Below are 18,572 nucleotides of genomic sequence, written 5' to 3' on the forward strand. Positions count from 1 at the left end.
GCCCCACTGGGGCCTCATGCCCATCTCAATCCAGGATTCTTCAGGGCCCATTGGCTGAGTCTGAAATCGATTGTTATTTAGTTCTGCTGTTGATAGTGCCAAAGGGTGAATAGCTAACTTAGTGTAAAAAAATAATCTGAATGATCGACAGAGAATTTATTTCCAAATGACTTGTATGAATATCGACATTCTTTTCCAACTTTGGTACGGTGGCTCTAGCTTGCCTTCTGTCTTCCAGCCACAACTTCTTAGGTTACTGATTCCCATTGGTCGTGTTCTCTGTATACACTGATACGCACATATATCCATGTACAGACACATAGAGAATGTATATCCTTCTTAGGAAAAGTAACCTTTGATAGATGGGCAGTGAGACACAGAAAAGAGCCTTGGATCTACAGTTAGTGAATTTGGGTTCAGATTCATGCTCTTCCACTTCCTGCCTGGGTGACTGTGGGAAAATCACTTCATTTCTCCTTATTTCTAACTAGACTAACCATCCTTTTCAGGTGCCCTCTTTGGCCTTAGGTTGTGTCCATTATGTGCTGGAGGCCTTTCCTGGGACGTCCTTTCCAGTTGGGTTTTTTTTTTGTAGGGATACAGAATTTAAAGTTACTCTACTACATATGTTGAACATTAGTTCTAGTCCTATGGGATTAATGCCTAATGAATGAACTGAAAGAAAAAGAATTAGGCTCATGGACTGACAATATGCCAGACACATTCTGGTGGAGGTGACAACACATTTATGGAACATCTCTACCTATATTGGAAAAGCAGTTTCCACTGTACTATATTCTGACTTCTCCTCTTGCTGTCTTCCCAGCATACTCCTTGGAAAGAGAGAGAGAGATGTTTTACATATTTCCTGGGCCGGGAGATGTTGAGCCAGCTGCTCAGCAGAGTCTGGTTTGACAACTGTGTGGGCACCAGTTGTTATCAGATTTTATTTGTGTGATCACCTTCAATCCCTGGCAGTCCATCTGTAAAAGGATCAAAGCTGTGACGTTTTCTGCGTACGTAGCTCTAAAGGTGGCTTCTTGCTTGTCCATCCTGTCAAGAATGGGCAGGAGGGACTCAGAACGAACTGAGAGCTAATTGTTTGGTAATTAATCCACTCGCTGTTCTTCCTAGTTCTTGTTTCTGGGAATGCTTCTATTTCTGGCAGCAATCTGAAGCCCAGAGAGTTCCCCTCTTTCCTTCCTCACTGGAGGAAGTGATCCTGAGCACTTGAGCAATCGGAGGTAGGTTGATGAGTGGAGCCTGCTGCCCTGGCCCCGGCAGCCCGCTGCATTCCCCACATTCCACCCTGCCTTGGCTTGTTGTGTTCAGTCATAAGACACTGACGGAGGTATTTATCTTCAAATAAATCACTGTGGTGTTAGTCAGAGGCTGAGCCTGCAGTCTGCAGCTATGGAATTTGCTACAAATCAGGAATCCAGGACCAAGGCGATGCAAAACAATGAAATCTCACAAGTGGAGGGGGGCTGGGGAATATTGTCTGTTTAACTGTTTAGAGTCCTTTGTTCTTTGGAGAGTCTGGTGTAGGTCCCTTCAAAGCCAATGGCAGAGTGGAAAGCCTTGAACTTGATGTCTCCCCCTGGGTTCAAACTCTACTCCTTGCCACCTGTATGACCATAGACAAAACTTTCTAAGCCTCAGTTTCCTTATCTGTTAGATGAGAGGGTTATCTTAGATAGACTCTGAGGTCTCTTTTAATCTGATGAATCTAAATTTTGTTCCTTTGATACCTTTAACCGGCAATGGCAGCATTTGTGGAATTTTTATAATTGTTTTCCAGGTGGTGGTGGGAGAAAGTAATTTCAGGAGTCCTGTGTTGACTTGAAATGTCACCGACCATTGTGCCAGATCTTATAACTTGATTTATCATTGGGTCTGAGTTGATAGAATTGGAAAGACTAAAGTTCATCCATTTGGCTTCATATTGAGATAGTTGAAAGCCAAAACTAGCATCACCGTATACTGATCTTCATTGCAGATCTCTGAGTAGCAAAGAGGGAGGAATAGTCTTGTTATCTTGACCCTCTGGTCTCACGGATTTGCCCTGGAGTTTAACTAGGGTTTCTCCTTTAGCATTTAATTAACCAGAATCATCTATTTTCTTTTCCTTGTTTTAGCTAATGATTAATTTTAAGGATGTTTCTTAATGCTCTGTTCTTGCTTTATAAAAAGTTAGGGGAGTGCTCATTTGCAAATAAGAAGGATATCTGACCATGCAGCATCTTTTTGTAGTGGCATTTAATAAATACAAAATTTTTCTATTGAAAGCTACAGTGTGGGCCAGTAAAACAAAGGTTTTCTGAAATGGCTTACAGACCTCCTTTCTTTTCTTCTGGAGCAGAATTATACTGATGTTGATAATATACTATATTTAATCTCTATAGGAGTTCATAAAATATGCTTTTGTTTTTGTGCTCTTAAATCTAAGAACTTGTAATAAAATGTGTTTTGTTTATTTTATCATTTACAAAATCATAATAAATCTGGGGAAGGAACAGTGTTCAAAAACAGAGCTGGCAGCTAGCTCAGAGGTTTCCAAGATATATGGTTTGGCTGCATTTCATGAAAACAATTGTATTTAGATAACTTTCCAAACTTAGATTGAGGTGCTGGCTTTGTTGAGCACAGAGTAGGAGGCTGCAGAGACGGTTATTGAATTTCATTGTATTTTACTCTATAGAGAAGATGGTGCCTTGGAGCTACAAACTAGGAACACGGCTGCTATTCCTGCCCCTGCTCATTTATCCTTTGGATAGAGTTCTCTATCCATGCAATGCTCATATGAAATTCTTTTCCCCATCAGAGGGGAAATTTAGTTTGTATATAAAGTCTTTGACTGGTGAGAGCAATTTTAAAAGATGATCTTGGTGGGGGTGGGGAACTGAGAAGAGTAAAATCCACCAGATTCTCCAAATGTGATGGGGATCTCTAATAGTCTGTAAAGGTCTTCTGGTATTACAGATTTTCTTTTGCAGTTCAACTAATAATAATATAATGTTGCTATTCTTTCTCAGACTAATTAATGATTCACTTCTTATAGGTCTCATTGAAAACAGTTCTAGTCTAATCTTTAATTCCGAGGAGCCTCTGTTCTGTAGTGGTAAATGGAATAACTGATCTGGGTGGTTTTCATACTTAAGTGGTATCATGTGGCTTTCTTTTAAAGTTCAAACATACCTGAATTTTGGGTCGGATCCTATTTTCCAACTAGCTCAAATCTCTGTTTGCTTTTTCAATCATTTGTCATAATAAGTTTTATTGAAGCCCTTTTGCTTTTATATTGCAGTCATTTCTGAAAATAGCAGCTCCCTTGCTCCCATTGAATTCTTTCTTATAACTAAGAAAAATAATTAAGCAAAACCACCTGATAGACCATGTCTAATAAAGACACAGAAAAGGTCTCCTGCCCAGCGTAATTGTTCTATCTCCCTGGGAGAAAAGAACTGTGGTAGACTGAAGAATTAATGTATTATCTTAAATTAAGCAGTTTACTCCTTATTCCCCAGTTGAAATAGACCCAATGATACAGTTAAAAGGAAATCCTATAATTCACATGAAGTTACTGTTGTTTTTTGAATAAAGGAAAATGTGGACTCTATTTATAAATTTGATATGATTATAAATTAGGAATGAAATTTCCTTTTACCTCGAGAGATCACAAACCTTATAAGTAATGTATTTAGTCATCTCCAGAGTTCACATTTTGAAGGGACTCTAAGGATTCATGTAGAATGTTACCTTTACACTGATACATAATCCAATTTACTCTCCCTGGTCACTTTTAATCAGAGCTTTTTTTTTTTTGCTTAATAAAAAGGCTAAGTGTTTTTGTGTCGATAAGAAATTTGAAGTAGCTAGAATAGGTGACTCAAACCAAGTTGACATAGTGAAAAGAATATGCTAACAGGGTGTTTATTTTAAAGAGACTTATTCTGGGCTGGAGGACAGGTGGAATTTGATGGGGAGGCCTCTGAGCTGAAGAGTTTTGGGTCAGTAAATTACACTCCAAACTGAAGTAGTTTTCACTGGTTTAAGTATATATTTGTAATGGGGATATGGCGATGCCCTATTAGGTCTATAAATCTTGCAGCTTGAGCACGAATTTAATTTTTAAAAGTTGAAATTTCTTAATTTGCTGTCCATATAGAAAGATTAAAACTAATAATCCTTTATCCAGAACACATGAGGGGTTTTTGGGTCTATCTAGGAATAAGGATGAATATTCATTTAGTACATACTCCTTGCTAAATGGAATTTGTTACCAATGATATTCAATGGGAAGGCAGAGTAAGTTATCTCTGGCCATGAAGTTTAACTCATTTTATCACCAACAGAACTAATCATTTTTAATAGGGGCAGCTAGGTGGCATAGTGAATAGAGCACTGGCCCTGGAGTCAGAACAACCTGAGTTGAAATCAGAATTGTTGCTTCTTACTAGTTGTGTGACCTTGGGCAAATCACTTAATTCATGATTTCACCCAAAACAAAAAAAAAGTCACCTAACACATTTGCCTCATCTCACAGAGAAGGAAACAATGGATTCTTACTTATTCAAGGAGTGAATTTTCCAGTTTCTGCATAATTCCTTTGCTGTTCTTCATCTTTTTTTCCCCTGATATTTGGTCATTTGCCAAAGACACAGAAAAGTAAGAGAAAAATGAAAAACAATCAATGGAAGTAGTCACTTTTAGGGCCCCAAAGCAACTCTCTATGACTATAATTAATCAATCAACAAGCATTTATTAGGAATTTAAGTTCTAAGCCCTGAAATAAGCCCTGTAATAAGAATAGAAAAACACAAAGAGCTTATATCCCAACAGGGAAGACCATATATATATATGAAAACATGTAATATATAGAGATGGAATACAAAGTTGCTTAGGAAAGGTATTCGCTCCAGGAGGGAGGAGGAAGGAGGACATTCTTCAAATTTTCTTAGGGGGAAATCTTGAATTGAGGTCCCCCCAAAAGCTTGAGACAACATTTATTTTGAACTCTACTAGAGTAGGGAGTGGGGAAGGACAGATTTGGGGTAAATAGAAATATACAATCATATTATCATAATGTAGAACAGTCTAATTATTTATATGTCAATAGTAAAGAACAGGAGAAAATGGAAAAATCCTAGGTTTAGGTATTTAATTGTTAGTAAATTTTTTTCAAGAAGTGTTCAGGAATAACTTACTAAGTAGCTGCATCCTTGAATAGACTTTAAAATCGTAATTTTATTGTAGAAATGAACACTAGATGTTTTTCTATTCTTCATGATATAGGAAGGACTGAGTATTGTATTCAAACTCACACCATGATTAATATAGTGATAGAAACTCATGGTGGCCTTGGTTGGAAAATTTTTAAATTGAGTAGTTTTTTGACTGGCTTTAAAAGTGTTTGAACCTGACACAATTTTCTTTTAAGTTTCCTGGCTCAATTTGATATCCTTAAATGGTGTATTTTCTTTGACCTCCTCCTGCGCTCTGCCCCTACTACAGATTGGGAAAAGTTTAGTTTAAGTGGAGGTATAGAGTCTATACCTTCCCACTGCCATCTCACTTTAACATATTTTAAAAATCATACTTTAATGTTCCTACATGATCAGTTTATTTTAGGAACAGATATTTTCTTCTGATTTTTCAAGCTTATGTTACTTCCTAATTAGCATGGTAATAATTGTCCCATATTGGAAACATGAAATCTGTGAAATATTTTGTTCTAAGACAGGTTGTGCCTCCATCACCCCAGCAAGGGTTCCATTATATCGGTTATAGTGAAAAGGTAGCTAATTTGGGGGCTGCCTTGCTTTTCTTTTTCTGGTCACTGCCCGGTCCTGGCCAGTACATCCGTAGCTTTGAGAGAGAGGGAGGGGAGCTTGAGGCTGCCCAAGTGTTGTACCTTTAACTCAAGGTCCTAGGCCTGACCTGGGCTGTGTGGGTCTCTTGTTTGTCAGGCAGGAGGCATTTTCTCATTTTCACAGTTCAGCTGAAAACAAAGCCCTCCTTATCCTCGCAGGGAGTTGTTCTTAAGCGCTGACATCAGCTTTTTCCCAGCAGGCATCGTTTCTGCCTTAAGAGTCCTCCCGGGGAGCTTGGAAGCCAGAGAGCCATTTCTTCTCTTGGAGCTCTCTCTGCCAAACAACACACACACAACAGACCAGCGCCAAAGGTGCCAGCAGCCAAAGGGGCAGAGAAAGGGGATGCAGCGCCTTTATCTAAGGCCTACCTGGGGTGCCCACAGGCGCCCTGTTGTTTCAGCCTTGAGTGGCTGGCACTTTATTTTGAACTCTACTAGAGTGGGGGTGGGGGGTGGAGAGAACAATGATAAACTGCAGCCTTTTAGGTAATAAGAAACACCCACCCCAAGGACCGAATTGTTATCTGAGAGCACATAGAAAACAGCACTTTGAAAAAAAGCTTTAATGAACCTGGAAAAGGACAAGACCATTCTGCTCAGAGATTCCGGATGAGACCACATGCATTCATTCTGGGATTTGAGAGGAAGTGTATGTTTATCTTCTGAAATGGAGGTCCTTTTGTGTCCCTCCTTCTCTGTTTGCCGTCTGTCTCCCTTGGATCACTTAGGTTGGTTTCCAGTAGACACCAAGATGCCACGCTCCTGGGGCCACCGGTTGCAGCTGTTCTGCACAAGTCATGGGAGGAATCTCGCCTTTGCATTTGTGACCTCCTAAGGCCTCTTCTTTGTTAGCCTGTGGAGCCACTCAGGGCTCAGAAGCACTCAAGGGCCATTACCTTCAGCAGAGCAGGAGCCAGGGAAGCCAGTCTTGATGATTTAAAACCTCTCCCCCCTCCTTCTTTTCAGGCTTATTGCCTGGATGCTGAGAGAAATACTTAGAATTATATTCTGAATGATAGGATTTTTGTGGGGAAGGTTTTTGTTTTTTGTTTTTAAAACAGTATTGCCGGGCACATTGTTGCCATCACAAGGAGAAAACAAGATTATGGAGGGAAGAGTTGGGTTTGTGTCATTGATTGGTGCCTTGCTTTTTATGCTTTATGGTTTTTTTTAAAACTGAAACACACCTAATCTCCCCAACCTCCCCTATCACCGACACCCAAAAACATTTCATCAGTTTGAAGTTTCTTCCTAGTTTGTCTTCAAAGCACAATTAAAGAACGTAATGAGGCATTAATATACTGAATCTGGCAGTAGCTATCAGCTCTGCCAAACAGGGGATCTGGATTGTGGACCAGAGCCCAGTATAAGGAATCCAATCATGTTGTCGTCCTCTATTTGAACTCCTCTCCTCCTTACCTTTCTATTTAAGAAATGATATTGATGGATTGGAATGGAGACTCCATGAAACCCAGGGGTTGGCTGGGTTATTTGATATTAGTATCAGGGGTGGGGTCTGTTCAATCCCTGAGAAGTGAGAAGATGCTTGTCCCACACTTTATCACAGCTGCTTTAACATGATAAGGTGGGGCTGGGATATTCCTCCCCTTGCTGGGCAATTAGACAGCTTTGCTGTACCTCTGACTTAAACTGCCATCCATAGTGAAGTAATGACCTTGTGTAAACTGAAAAAAAATCCATATATGCCCCTGGAAGTTGGGCTGATTGAAAAGCTCACAATTGATTTTATGGAACCTCTTGGTTTGCTGTTCTTAAGTGAAATGAGCTTTTTGGGGTGTGTGTGTGTGTGTGTGTGTGTGTGTGTGTGTGTATGTAAAAACATTTTAATGGACATACATACACACATATACAGCTAAGTGGTGTAGTGGATAGAGTATTGGCCTTAGAGTCAGAAGAATGGGAGTTTGAATCCAGCCTCAGACATTGAAGGTTACTCTCAGTGTGACCTTAGGCAAGTCACTTCACCCTGATTCCTTGCATGCAGATCCATCTCCAGTTGAACTGATTCATATCTAGCCAGTGGACCCAGATGGTTCTAGAGGAGCTGACTTAACTGACCTAGCACAGCCCCCCCCATTCAAATCCAATTCATGTGCTTATCATGTTATCACCTCCCTGATGACATGATCTTCACGAATGAAAGACAAACATTATTGTTGTTGTTACTATTATCACACACACACACACACACACACATACACAGGATGTCCCTGTGCTAATGCAGTTTAAAGTCTTTAATAACAGAAAACTACACTAAGACTTTTGGGAATACTAAATGTGTAAAATATATAACATATATACATATATCTGGATCATTAGACATAAATCTTTCCATTTTTAAAAAAGTATATACATTTATTTAAAGGTTTATTTTTCCTAACTATGCATAAACTTTTAAAACAGTTTTTTGAGTTCTAAATCTCTCCCTGAGAAGACAAGCAATTTTACACAGATTGTACTTGTGCAGTCATGCAAAACATATTTCCATATTAGTCAAGATATAAAACTTTTAAAAGAGTAGAAGGGCAGCCAGCATTTCATTTTTGTCTTTGTAACACCAACACTTAACAAAGTGCTTTGGTGTCTAGTTTGACAGTCATTCATAAGTTTTGTTCAGTCATGTCTGATTCTTCCCCTTTTGGTTTTTGTTTTTTTTTTTTTTTTAGCAAAAATACTGGAGTGGTTTTGCTATTTTCTTCTCCACCTCATTTTACAGATGAGGAAACTGAGGCAAACGGGGTGAAATGATTTGCCCAGGGTCACAGGACGGCTAAATGTCTGAGGGCAGATTTGAACTCAAGAAGATGAATCTTCCTTCCCAATGTTCTATCTACTGCTCCTACTAAGTGTTTGCTGAGTGACTTTTGTTTTAGTTGTTGGGTTTTTTTTTTGGCAAAGGCAACAGGGTTAAGTGACTTGCCAAAGATCGCACAGCTAGGTAATTAAGTGTCTTCCATATTTGAACTTAGGTCCTCCTGACTCCAGGGCCAGTGCTCTATTCACTGTGCCACTTAGCTGCCCCTGATGAAAGACTTTTTAAAGGAAAAATGAAACACAATTCAAATAAACAATATAAATGAAGCTCTTGTATAATTTATAATTATAGATTATAGATTTTCATCTCCCAGAGAAATAAAATGGCTTCTTAAAGTTAAATAGTCTGTAAGTATAGGATAAAAGATTTCAGTCCAGATGGTGTCATGGCAAGAACAATGGATTTGGAGTGGGAGGACCAAGGTTCAGATCCCATCTCTGTCTCCTTGGGGAGTTTACCTCTGGGCCTTAATTTCCTCATCTGTAAAATGAAACAGGTTAGGACTGCATGACCTTCAAAGCCCTTTAAAGCTTTAAACCTGTGATCTTGAGGACCCCCCCCCCATTCAAGCCAAGTCTGGGGGTTGTTCCATGTTGCCACTCAGGAAGGTTTATTCTCTTTCTTTTGGTTCCCTTATTAAACCGTTGCTTACCCTTAGTCATTTAATTAATTGATGACCAGGAAAGATGATTTCAGACCACTGGAAATCCTTTCCACAGATGTGTAACTGGTTTGGGAGGGAGCCAGGAATTGGGTCTTTCTTGACATTATGTATTATGCTGTTGCCTTGCTTCCCTCTTTATTCCCCAATTTTCTTAAGAGGTTCAGTCCAGATTCTGAAGAATTATATTGTCTTCACTGGACCTGCCACCTGTTACCCAGCCCAGCCTTTACTACCTCCTGCTTCCACCTATTTTCTTCTATTGAAAGATTTGTACAAGACAGAGTAGATAGAAGATCATCCTTGAGGGGAAGGCAAGTGGGTACACAGAGAGGTTGCCTAGTGAAGGTGGGGTTGAAGCTGAAGTCAGGGAAGCTTAATGGGAGGGGGTATAAGAAGGAAGAGCATTCCAGGCATGGGAAATAGAGGAGAGACCTCACAGCAAGAGAACTGGAACAATAGCAAGGGGCCTAAAGTAAATCAAAAACTAAGAGAGGACTTGATCTATTGGAAGCAGTGACCAGAAATCCTTGGGTTATGGTCCAACTTCTTTTAAAACTCCTTGGATCTTCCTGGGCAGATTATGAGATACTTAATAAGCTAATTTGTGCCTCAGAAAATAATTCCGTATTTGCCTAAAATCTTAATGAACAATCCTGGATAAAAGGATCAATCTTACATAGGAGGTCTTAGGACCTTTAAAGACTATAGGACTATTTTCTATTTATTTATGTGCTCATTTTTAATTTTATTTATTACTCAAACTTTATTTGTTCATTCCTTTTACATTTTGAGTTACAAGTTGTCTCCCTCCATCCCAAGCCAGCCAGCATTAAAGAAGGTCAACGTATGACTGTGTGTGTGTGTGTGTGTGTGTGTGTGTGTGTGTGTGTGTGTAGAAAAAGAGAGAACCCCACACGCAATATATGTTTCCACTTAGCAGGTCTTTCTCATTTTCCTTCAAAAGTCTTTGTATTTGATGGAGCATATTACTTAGAATTATTTAGGACTGTTGGTTTAAACTTTTAAGGAGACTAAATAACTCCCCCCCCAATTAATTTTTTCTTTTCTCCTGGAACCTTTCCTTATATTCCAAGCACGATCAGGTCTTCGATATTCTTTCTTTAATTTTTTTTTTGGCAAGGCAGTGGTGTTAAGTAACTTGCCCAAGGTCACACAGCTAGGTAATTATTAAGTGTCTGAGGTCACATTTGAATTCAGGTCCTCCTGACTCCAGGGCCGGTGCTTTATCCACTGCGCCACCTAGCTGTTCCTGGGTCTTCTATATTCTTATAAACAAAAATAAAAATCCCTACCTTCAAGCTTACATTCTTTATATCTCCATCTCTGGAGGGTCCTTTTCTTTTTCTGAATCCCAGGAAACCTTTCCCACCCGAATGTGGTCTCTTCCATCTCAGAAATTTTTAGAGCCCTTTGTCTGGATCTGATTTTTACCACTGCTATGTGTTATCCCATGAAATTCCTACATCATGCTTATTTCTCTACATAGTATTTATATACACAGAGAATCGCCATAAGATTGTAAGCTCCTTGAAGGCATAACTTGAAGCTTACTCATTTATCTCTCCTAGACACAAGCCCAGGGCTTTGTATGGAGTGGGGTTTTCATTAATGAATATGACAATGAATAATGAATAATGAATATAAGACTTCAGCCTTGAAGTATCCTGCCCTATTCAGAACCTTTGGGATTTCTCAGTTGGGCTCTCATTACAAGTATTGAATGGCATGATGAAAAATACCCCAAGGCCAAAAGGGAAGAAAACTTCTCACAGATCATGGGTCTCTAATTGTGACTGGCCAGGGTAGGGGCTCAACAAACAGGACAGCAATGGTCATTTCAGGACTGCCGGGCAGATATCTTAAGCCCACTTCAACTCCAGTTTGAATGAAATATATGAAATAATAAATAATGTTTATGTGGTTTTTTAAGGTTTGCAAGGCACTTCACATACTTATCTCATCCGAGTTTTGCAACAATCCTGTGAAGCAGCTTTTTCTGATTGTCCCTATCTGACAGATGGGAAGATTAAGGCTGAGAATGCTTAAGTGACATACTCAGGGTCGGAGCCAGTGAATATCTGAGGAAGGATCTGATCCTAAGTCTTCTCAATTTTGAATGAGGCATTCTATTGACTATACCTCTTAGGGTTGCTTTATAAGAAGTGGACAAATGTGAGTAGACTATAAATCTTGTAGGAGTTTAAAGGACACCAAAGAGATCATTGAAGGTATGAGTAGATCTGAAGGGACTTCAAAGACCCCATTTAGTCTCTGACCTTTTCCCCTTTTCCTCCTCCAAAAGAAAACCCAGATAGAGGTAGAGGCTTGGGAACTCAGCTCAGGATGAGACTCTTTCCCCTGTTGGCTTGGCAGCTGTTTGCTTGGGAATTCAGGGCAGGATGGAATTCTGTCTTGTTTATTCCCACCATCAGACATTCTCATTTGTTAGGTCTGACTTACAGGGTTAGCTTCCCATAAGCTCCTAAGGTGTAGGTAGTGACCAGTGGGTACCATTTTCAGGCAGGTGTATAAGGAAGGCTTTTTGATGGGGAATTTGAATGAAAGAAGGGAACTCTGAAAATTGAAAGAGATTGAGAAGATGTTATCTGTCTTATCAAAAATCTATTTCTGGAAAGCATTGGGAATTATGCTGAGAAAAATGACTAAAATTGTTGAATATCCTTTGATCCAGAAACCATCCTTTTGACTGTTAGGCATAGAGCCCAGGGATGCCAGTTATCAAGAGAAAGGCTCCATATAAACCAGCAAATTTGAAGCAACAAAGAGCTAGAAATAAAGTAATGCCTATCCAGTTGGGACATGGTGAATGGTGAGGTGGTGGTTTTGAGTATAGCATAGCATATCCAATGTAAGAATATTTTTGGTGTGTTTAGTTTTTTGCAAGGCAATGAGGTCAAGTGGCTTGCCCAAGGCCACACAGCTAGGAAATTATTAGGTATCTGAGGCCGGATTTGAACCCAGGTACAACTGACTCCAGGGCTGGTGCTCTATCCACTGTGCCACCTAGCTGCCCCCATGTTTTAAGTTTTTTGGAACTGTTTCTCCAGTTTATTTGTAATTACTCCTTTCTTTATTCTTTAATTAATATTCTGTTATAGGGAATTACTCTTTGGGAGAGGAAGAAGGGAGGATTATAATGGGAAACCGATGAGTTGTAAAAATAAAATAGCAATGAAGTTTTTTTTAACAATAAAAAGCTGAGGGGCAGCTAGGTGATGTAGTGGATAGAGCACCAGCCTTGGAGTCAGGAGTACCTGGGTTCAAATCCGGTCTCAGACACTTAATAATTACCTAGCTGTGTGGCCTTGGGCAAGCCACTTAACCCCATTTGCCTTGCAAAAACCTAAAAAAAAAAAACCCAATAAAAATATTACCAATGGAAAAAAAAGATAAGATTGAGAACAATATGAAAATAAACACATTTGGAAAATTGTTTAGGTTATATATTCAGATATGGTGAATAGTGTAAATTCAAAAATAAGGAACAACAGAAAAGAGAGAAAATAATTTTTAAGGGCTACACTGTTGTAGAAGAAATAGAAGTTAAGTGGAAACATTGTCATTTGATGCCTTAGACAATTGTAAATGCTATAGAGAAGAAAGTAAATTTTATTTTTTGCCAGATTGTTAAGCTAACTGTAAAAATCCTGCTAAAAATCAAGTTGATTTTTCATACACTTGGTATTACTCAGTCTACCTTCTTTTCTTCTTATCCCTTTTCTTTCTCCTTCTATCCCAAGAGTATATTTTTGTCCATATTTTTTTCATCTCAATAGATTGAAGGAACAAGGCCCATCCCTCTTCTATCCAAACCCATAAAACAAAACCAAATCCTATTAGACCAATGTCCTCAGAGATCCTCCATTTATTTCCTGCTCTCAGTTTTATTACTTGTCAGTAATTCATTTGAAGCTCAGCAGCAATCCCTTAGAGATAAAAGTTTTATTTTAGCTTCTGTGACTGTGAGTATTCCCAGTTCTGACTGAGCATTTGATACACAAAAAGATTCTCTTTAAAATCATGGAGACTAATTAAAAAAAAATCTTAATGGGTACAACTTTTTAGGAGGCAATTGTGCCAAGTACGAATATATCTTTTTTTTTTTTTTTTAGGTTTTTGCAAGGCAAATGGGGTTAAGTGGCTTGCCCAAGGCCACACAGCTAGGTAATTATTAAGTGTCTGAGATGGGATTTGAACCCTGGTACTCCTGACTCCAGGGCCGGTGCTCTAGCCACTGTGCCACCTAGCCGACCCTAAGTGTGAATATATCTTAAAAGGGCTTTGCACTCAAAAGATTCATAGTAAATGAATGAAGGATAATATTCTTAACCAAAACTGAAGAGAGTTTTTAACTATCTTGGTTATTAGTGGTGTAACAGAACCTGACAGGAAACTATTGATCTATCCTTGCTAAGTTTTGATGAGGTGGTATTTGATGAGATCTTATGTGTCTTATAGTAAAAGATTGAATGACTATTACATGATATTAGTGGGGGAAGAGCACCTTATGTAAAGTTGACGTTTGGACTATTGGATTGTCTATCCCAACATCAGCCAGTTGGCTCTAACCCTGGTCAAGTGGCTTAAGCTCTATGCTTGTCAGTTTCTTTTTCTGAAAAAATTTAGGGTGTCCTTTTTTTGTTTTGTTTTGTTTTTAGTTTTTTTGCAAGGCAATGGGGTTAAGTGACTTGCCCAAGGCCACACAGCTAGGTAATTATTAAGGGTCTGAGGCCGGATTTGAATTCAGGTGCTCCTGACTCTAGGGCCAGTGCTCTATCCACTGTGCCACCTAGCCACCCAGGGTGTCCTTTTAAATGACCAACCTCCAACAGCTTCCTTCTGCTCTGATTATTCTGTGATTCTGCTAATTGATGACAACTAAGGGAGCTTGTTGAGCCTAAATACTCAGGTGGCACAGTAGATAGATCACTGACCTTGTAATCGGGAGGATCTCAGTTCAAATCCAGCCTCACTTAACAGCTGTGTGGCCCTGATTGCCACGCATCCAAGGCCATCACTAGGTTGTCCTGATTCATATCTGGTCAACTGGACCCAGATGGCTCTGGAGGAGAAAGTGAGGCTGGTGACTTAGCACAGTACTCCCTACTGAAATATCATTCATGTGCTTGTATGGCATCCCCTCCCTGATTTTGTGATCTTCTTTGAGAATGAAGGACACACAGCAGCTCTGATTTGGCTTGCCAGAATGAGGGAACATCATGCCTTGTAAGATCATCTTTCTCCTTTCCCTTCTCCGTTGTTGTCAAAGACAGTTTTCCCCTGTAGCGCTGCATGCTAGAGGAGCCAGGGGCCAAGTCAGAAATCAGTGAAAATCTAGAATGGATTTAGCAACGTTTCTTGCATTGTGTCCCCTAAGCAAGCTCTGAAACAAAAGTTTAAAGTCACAACTCTCATTTAACCATTTTACCAGATGTTTCCTGAGGTTTGACAGATGTACCATTTACTAGAAAGTTGCACTCTGGAGATTTTGAGTGTTATGGACACCGTTGCTATAGACAGTGCCTCTGTAAGGGCAGGATTTGGACTATAACCGTAGCTTCAATTTCAGATTGAAAACGTGTTTCTCTCCTATCCTCGGGGTTGCTTTCCTTGTCTTTCTTGAAGAGTAATGGACACTGAGACTGGCCATAACTCGCCTCTCTATACTGTGGCCTTTTAAATGGGATTGATTCCCCAAGCCAAGGGGACCTAGAGACACCTTCCGTCCTTGGCGGGCAAAGGCCACTCCTCTGGGGGCTCCGCAGACTGGCCAGGACGGTCAGTGAAGGCAGGCCCGAGGAGACCGCCCGGAGGAGAGTCCCAGCAGGAGCCCGAGGAGGCCAGTTCTGTGTGACCGAGACAGGCCTTGGCGGGCCAGTGGCCAGGCCTTCCCTACAATACGCTAACTGGAAGAGGAGGGCAGGGTTTGAGAAAGGCTTGGGGGGGGGGGGGGCACCGGCCTGCACTGAACTGTGGCTTCCTCCAAAACACGAGCCTAGGCCCAGCTTCAGCCCGGTGCAGGCACGGGACAGTCTTCCCCGCGGCCTCCTCCGGCCAGGGGACCCCCCACCCCCACCCCCAGCTTCTCCCGAGCTTTCAGAAAGGTTGCTCCAGAAACAGAGAGAAGGGGCAGGAGGCCTTCCCCGAACATGGAGCCCACCCTCCGGGCCTCGGTGAAGGGCCTAGCAGCGAGGGAGCGCCCCGGGCCGGAGGGGAGCCTGGCTGGGGCCGGGCCGGGCCGGGGGGGAGCCTGGCTGGGGCCGGGCCGGGCCGGAGGGGAGCCTGGCTGGGGCCGGGCCGGGCCGGGACTTTTATTTTGACGGGCCCGCGGCCCCCCCAGCCTTTCTGAGCAGCAGCGGCTTGCCAAGTTTGGGAGGCCCAAGGCTTTCTTGTGGGAGGACGCTGGGCTGTCTTCATGCTCTTTGGCAATGATTAAAGTGAGGTTAGTACCCAAACCCCCTTTCATTTCGTTCCCTCAGCCTCGCTTTTGCAAACCAGATGGCAGCCTTGTATTTTCAGCTGCAATTAATTTAAACGATGAGGCAGCAAGTGCTGTGAAGGAGTCAGGCGATTAGTTTGTGAGCCAGGGGGGACAGCGGCGGGGAGCCCCCCACCCCTGGCCCCCCTGCGGCCCCTCCCGGCCGCGTGCACCCCGGCTCCACCGCCGGCTCGGGGGGCGGAGGCCCGCCCGCAGGAGGGGCAGCCCCCGCTGCCCCCCCCACCCCCGCTTCTGGCCCTGGCCCTGGCACTGTGCTTGCAGCCCCCGGCCCGCAGCCCTGGTGACTCGCAAGGGTTAATGCCCACTGAGTAATTGTTTCCTTAATGAATTGGGAGTAACAAAGTTTCAGGTGATGGCTGACATGTTTCTGCCAGGCCGGGATCTCATGTGACTGTCCCCAGACAATGGGGCATAGTTTGCTAGTGGCGGCTGATTGGGGGGAGAACAATGCGCTTTTTTCCTCGGCTGCTTCCAGCTGCCAGGACTTCCTCCTAGAGGGGTATGTTTTAAGTTGAGTATTTATTCTCCAAGAAAATTACAAGGGGGGACTGAAAGCCCTCGGCCACAATTGAAGTCTCGAGGTTCTGACCTCAGTTATTCGACCACTTCCCTCAGTGGAAATTTTATTTCTCTGGAGTTGCCTCAGAGTGTAGGATCAATTAGAGATAGAGAGATCGTTCACATTTAATGGAAAATGAATGCTTTTTGTCGGCCTGCAACTTATAAAGTAACTCCCTAGCATGGAGCCCTCCACCACTTTGGGTTTTTCCCCTCTTGAGGGGAGAGAAAACTGAATTGGAAATGGATGTGAAGTCCTTGACTATGTGCTTTTGAACACTGGGTGTCAGTGAACACACACACATGCCTGGACACATAGGTGCAACTGAATTTTAGGGTGGGTTTTTTTTTCTTTCATCATTCGAGAAACATTTTCTTGGCCTGGGTTGAGCCAATGAAAGGATGGCTATTTAACATCAACCTATTTCGGATGAATTTAATTTTGAAAGTCTCAGTGTGAAAACAAGAACTCAAGAATGTTTCCTTTGCTAGACTTGAAAGTAACTTACTGTACAAGGAAATGGCAAACTACTACAGTATCTTTGCCAAGAAAAACCCCATGGATAGTATTGGGGTGACATGGCCCTTGGGGGTCACGACGAATCAGACAAGACAGCAAAAACAACAAATATGTCAAATTCAGAATGTGATGATGATGATGAATTGAGTGACCTATCTGATGATGTAACAAAAATTTGTTTGTTTTTATTCAGTATTGCTTTATTGCCTTTTTGATGATAGGATTTTGAGAATCATGAGAGTTTTATTGATATCTAGTTTAATCCTCTTATCAAACTGAAACCTTTTGGTGAGCTGACTTTCTCAAAGTCACAGAGAGGGTCAGAGGTAGATCCAAGATTCAAACCAAAGTCTTAGGATTCCAAATCCAGTGTTCTTTTCAAAATTCTACAATGCCTTGTATTTTACTCTATTTTTTTTTTTTAGGTTTTTGCAAGGCAAATGAAGTGAAGTGGCTTGCCCAAGGCTACACAGCTAGGTAATTATTGTCTGAGGCTGTATTTGAACTCAGGTCCTCTTGACTCCAGGGCCGGTACTCTATCCACTGTGCCACCTAGCCACCCCTGCATTTTACTCTTAACTTGGAAATTATATTCAGGAGCATTTCCTTAATGAAAATATTTGGATCAGTCTTGTCAAAAGTTGAGTATTGAAATGAGCCATCTTTTTTGGAACTAATACTGAATTTCCAAAGATGTCTTTGGTAAGGCAGGATAAAAAAAAAATAAAGTCCACAGTTGATCAAAAACTAATTTTCTTCAAAAATTTCAACTTTCTTCACCCAATGATTTGCCAAAGCTATTAAGAGGGAAGGAAATGAACTAATTTTTTTCTATTTCCCTCTGCTATGAGGAAGATGCTGTCCAAAAGGCAAGCTGCCTGGAGGAAGAGATTGGGGCAGCCTGAATAATTGGAGAACTGGTTATTATCTCTTAATACAGTTTGACTGTATGGCAAGAACTGAAGTTTCTGTACTATTGATATAGTGGGTAGTTGAATATTTTTTCCTTGGAGGTCTCTGAAATACTAAGAAATTGGCATAGATTGCTAAAGATTCTTAGCGATTCACCTGAAGTTATGAAATGATTTTTTTTGTGAAAGAAATACTATTTTAACACTTATTTTATTGAGTATTCTCTGTCTTTCTCTGTCTCTGTCTCTCTTTCTGAACTTTTCTATATGAGTTACTTATAATAGGAACTTTTTAATTACAAGACACTTTGGTATACATAATTTCATTGAAGCACAGTATTTGACAAACAAAACAACTACTGAGTTGTCTGAGGCCAGATGTGAACCCAGGTCTTTCTGAGTGTTGTTCCAGAGCTCTCTCTATTACCTGCCTGGAAAAAGGCAAAGCTAGGTAGGTCTTCTGCCTCTCTATTCTGTTTTATTCCCCCAACCAGAAAGCCTCTTTGGTCTTGGCAGTCAGGAAATCCCTTTTATATTGAATAATACTGTACAGTAAGAGCTTACTAATTAGGACCTTGAGGGAAGTTCATCCTGAATAGATTAAGAGTGTGAGTTTTTGTATGTTTTTTTTAAACTCAATTTTATTGCTTTCAAATACTGGAAACTAAAT

General features: G+C 41.0%; 1 protein-coding gene across 3 annotated transcripts in view; it reads left to right on the forward strand.

The window, feature by feature from the left end:
- The window catches only part of VGLL4 (vestigial like family member 4), a 169,765-nt gene that overhangs the window by 126,027 nt on the left and 25,166 nt on the right, over nucleotides 1–18,572 (forward strand). Inside the window, exon 1 of one of the 3 annotated variants that reach the window (XM_074198556.1) lies at nucleotides 15,729–15,856. The exons of the other annotated variants lie outside the window; for them this stretch is intronic. Coding sequence (XP_074054657.1) covers nucleotides 15,843–15,856 — 14 coding nt within the window. The 5' untranslated portion in view covers nucleotides 15,729–15,842. Of the gene's footprint in view, nucleotides 1–15,728; nucleotides 15,857–18,572 lie in introns of those variants that run through there. 3 annotated transcript variants of the gene reach the window in all.

This window comes from Macrotis lagotis, chromosome 8 (genome assembly GCF_037893015.1).
Source record: "Macrotis lagotis isolate mMagLag1 chromosome 8, bilby.v1.9.chrom.fasta, whole genome shotgun sequence".
Taxonomy (NCBI): domain Eukaryota; kingdom Metazoa; phylum Chordata; class Mammalia; order Peramelemorphia; family Peramelidae; genus Macrotis; species Macrotis lagotis.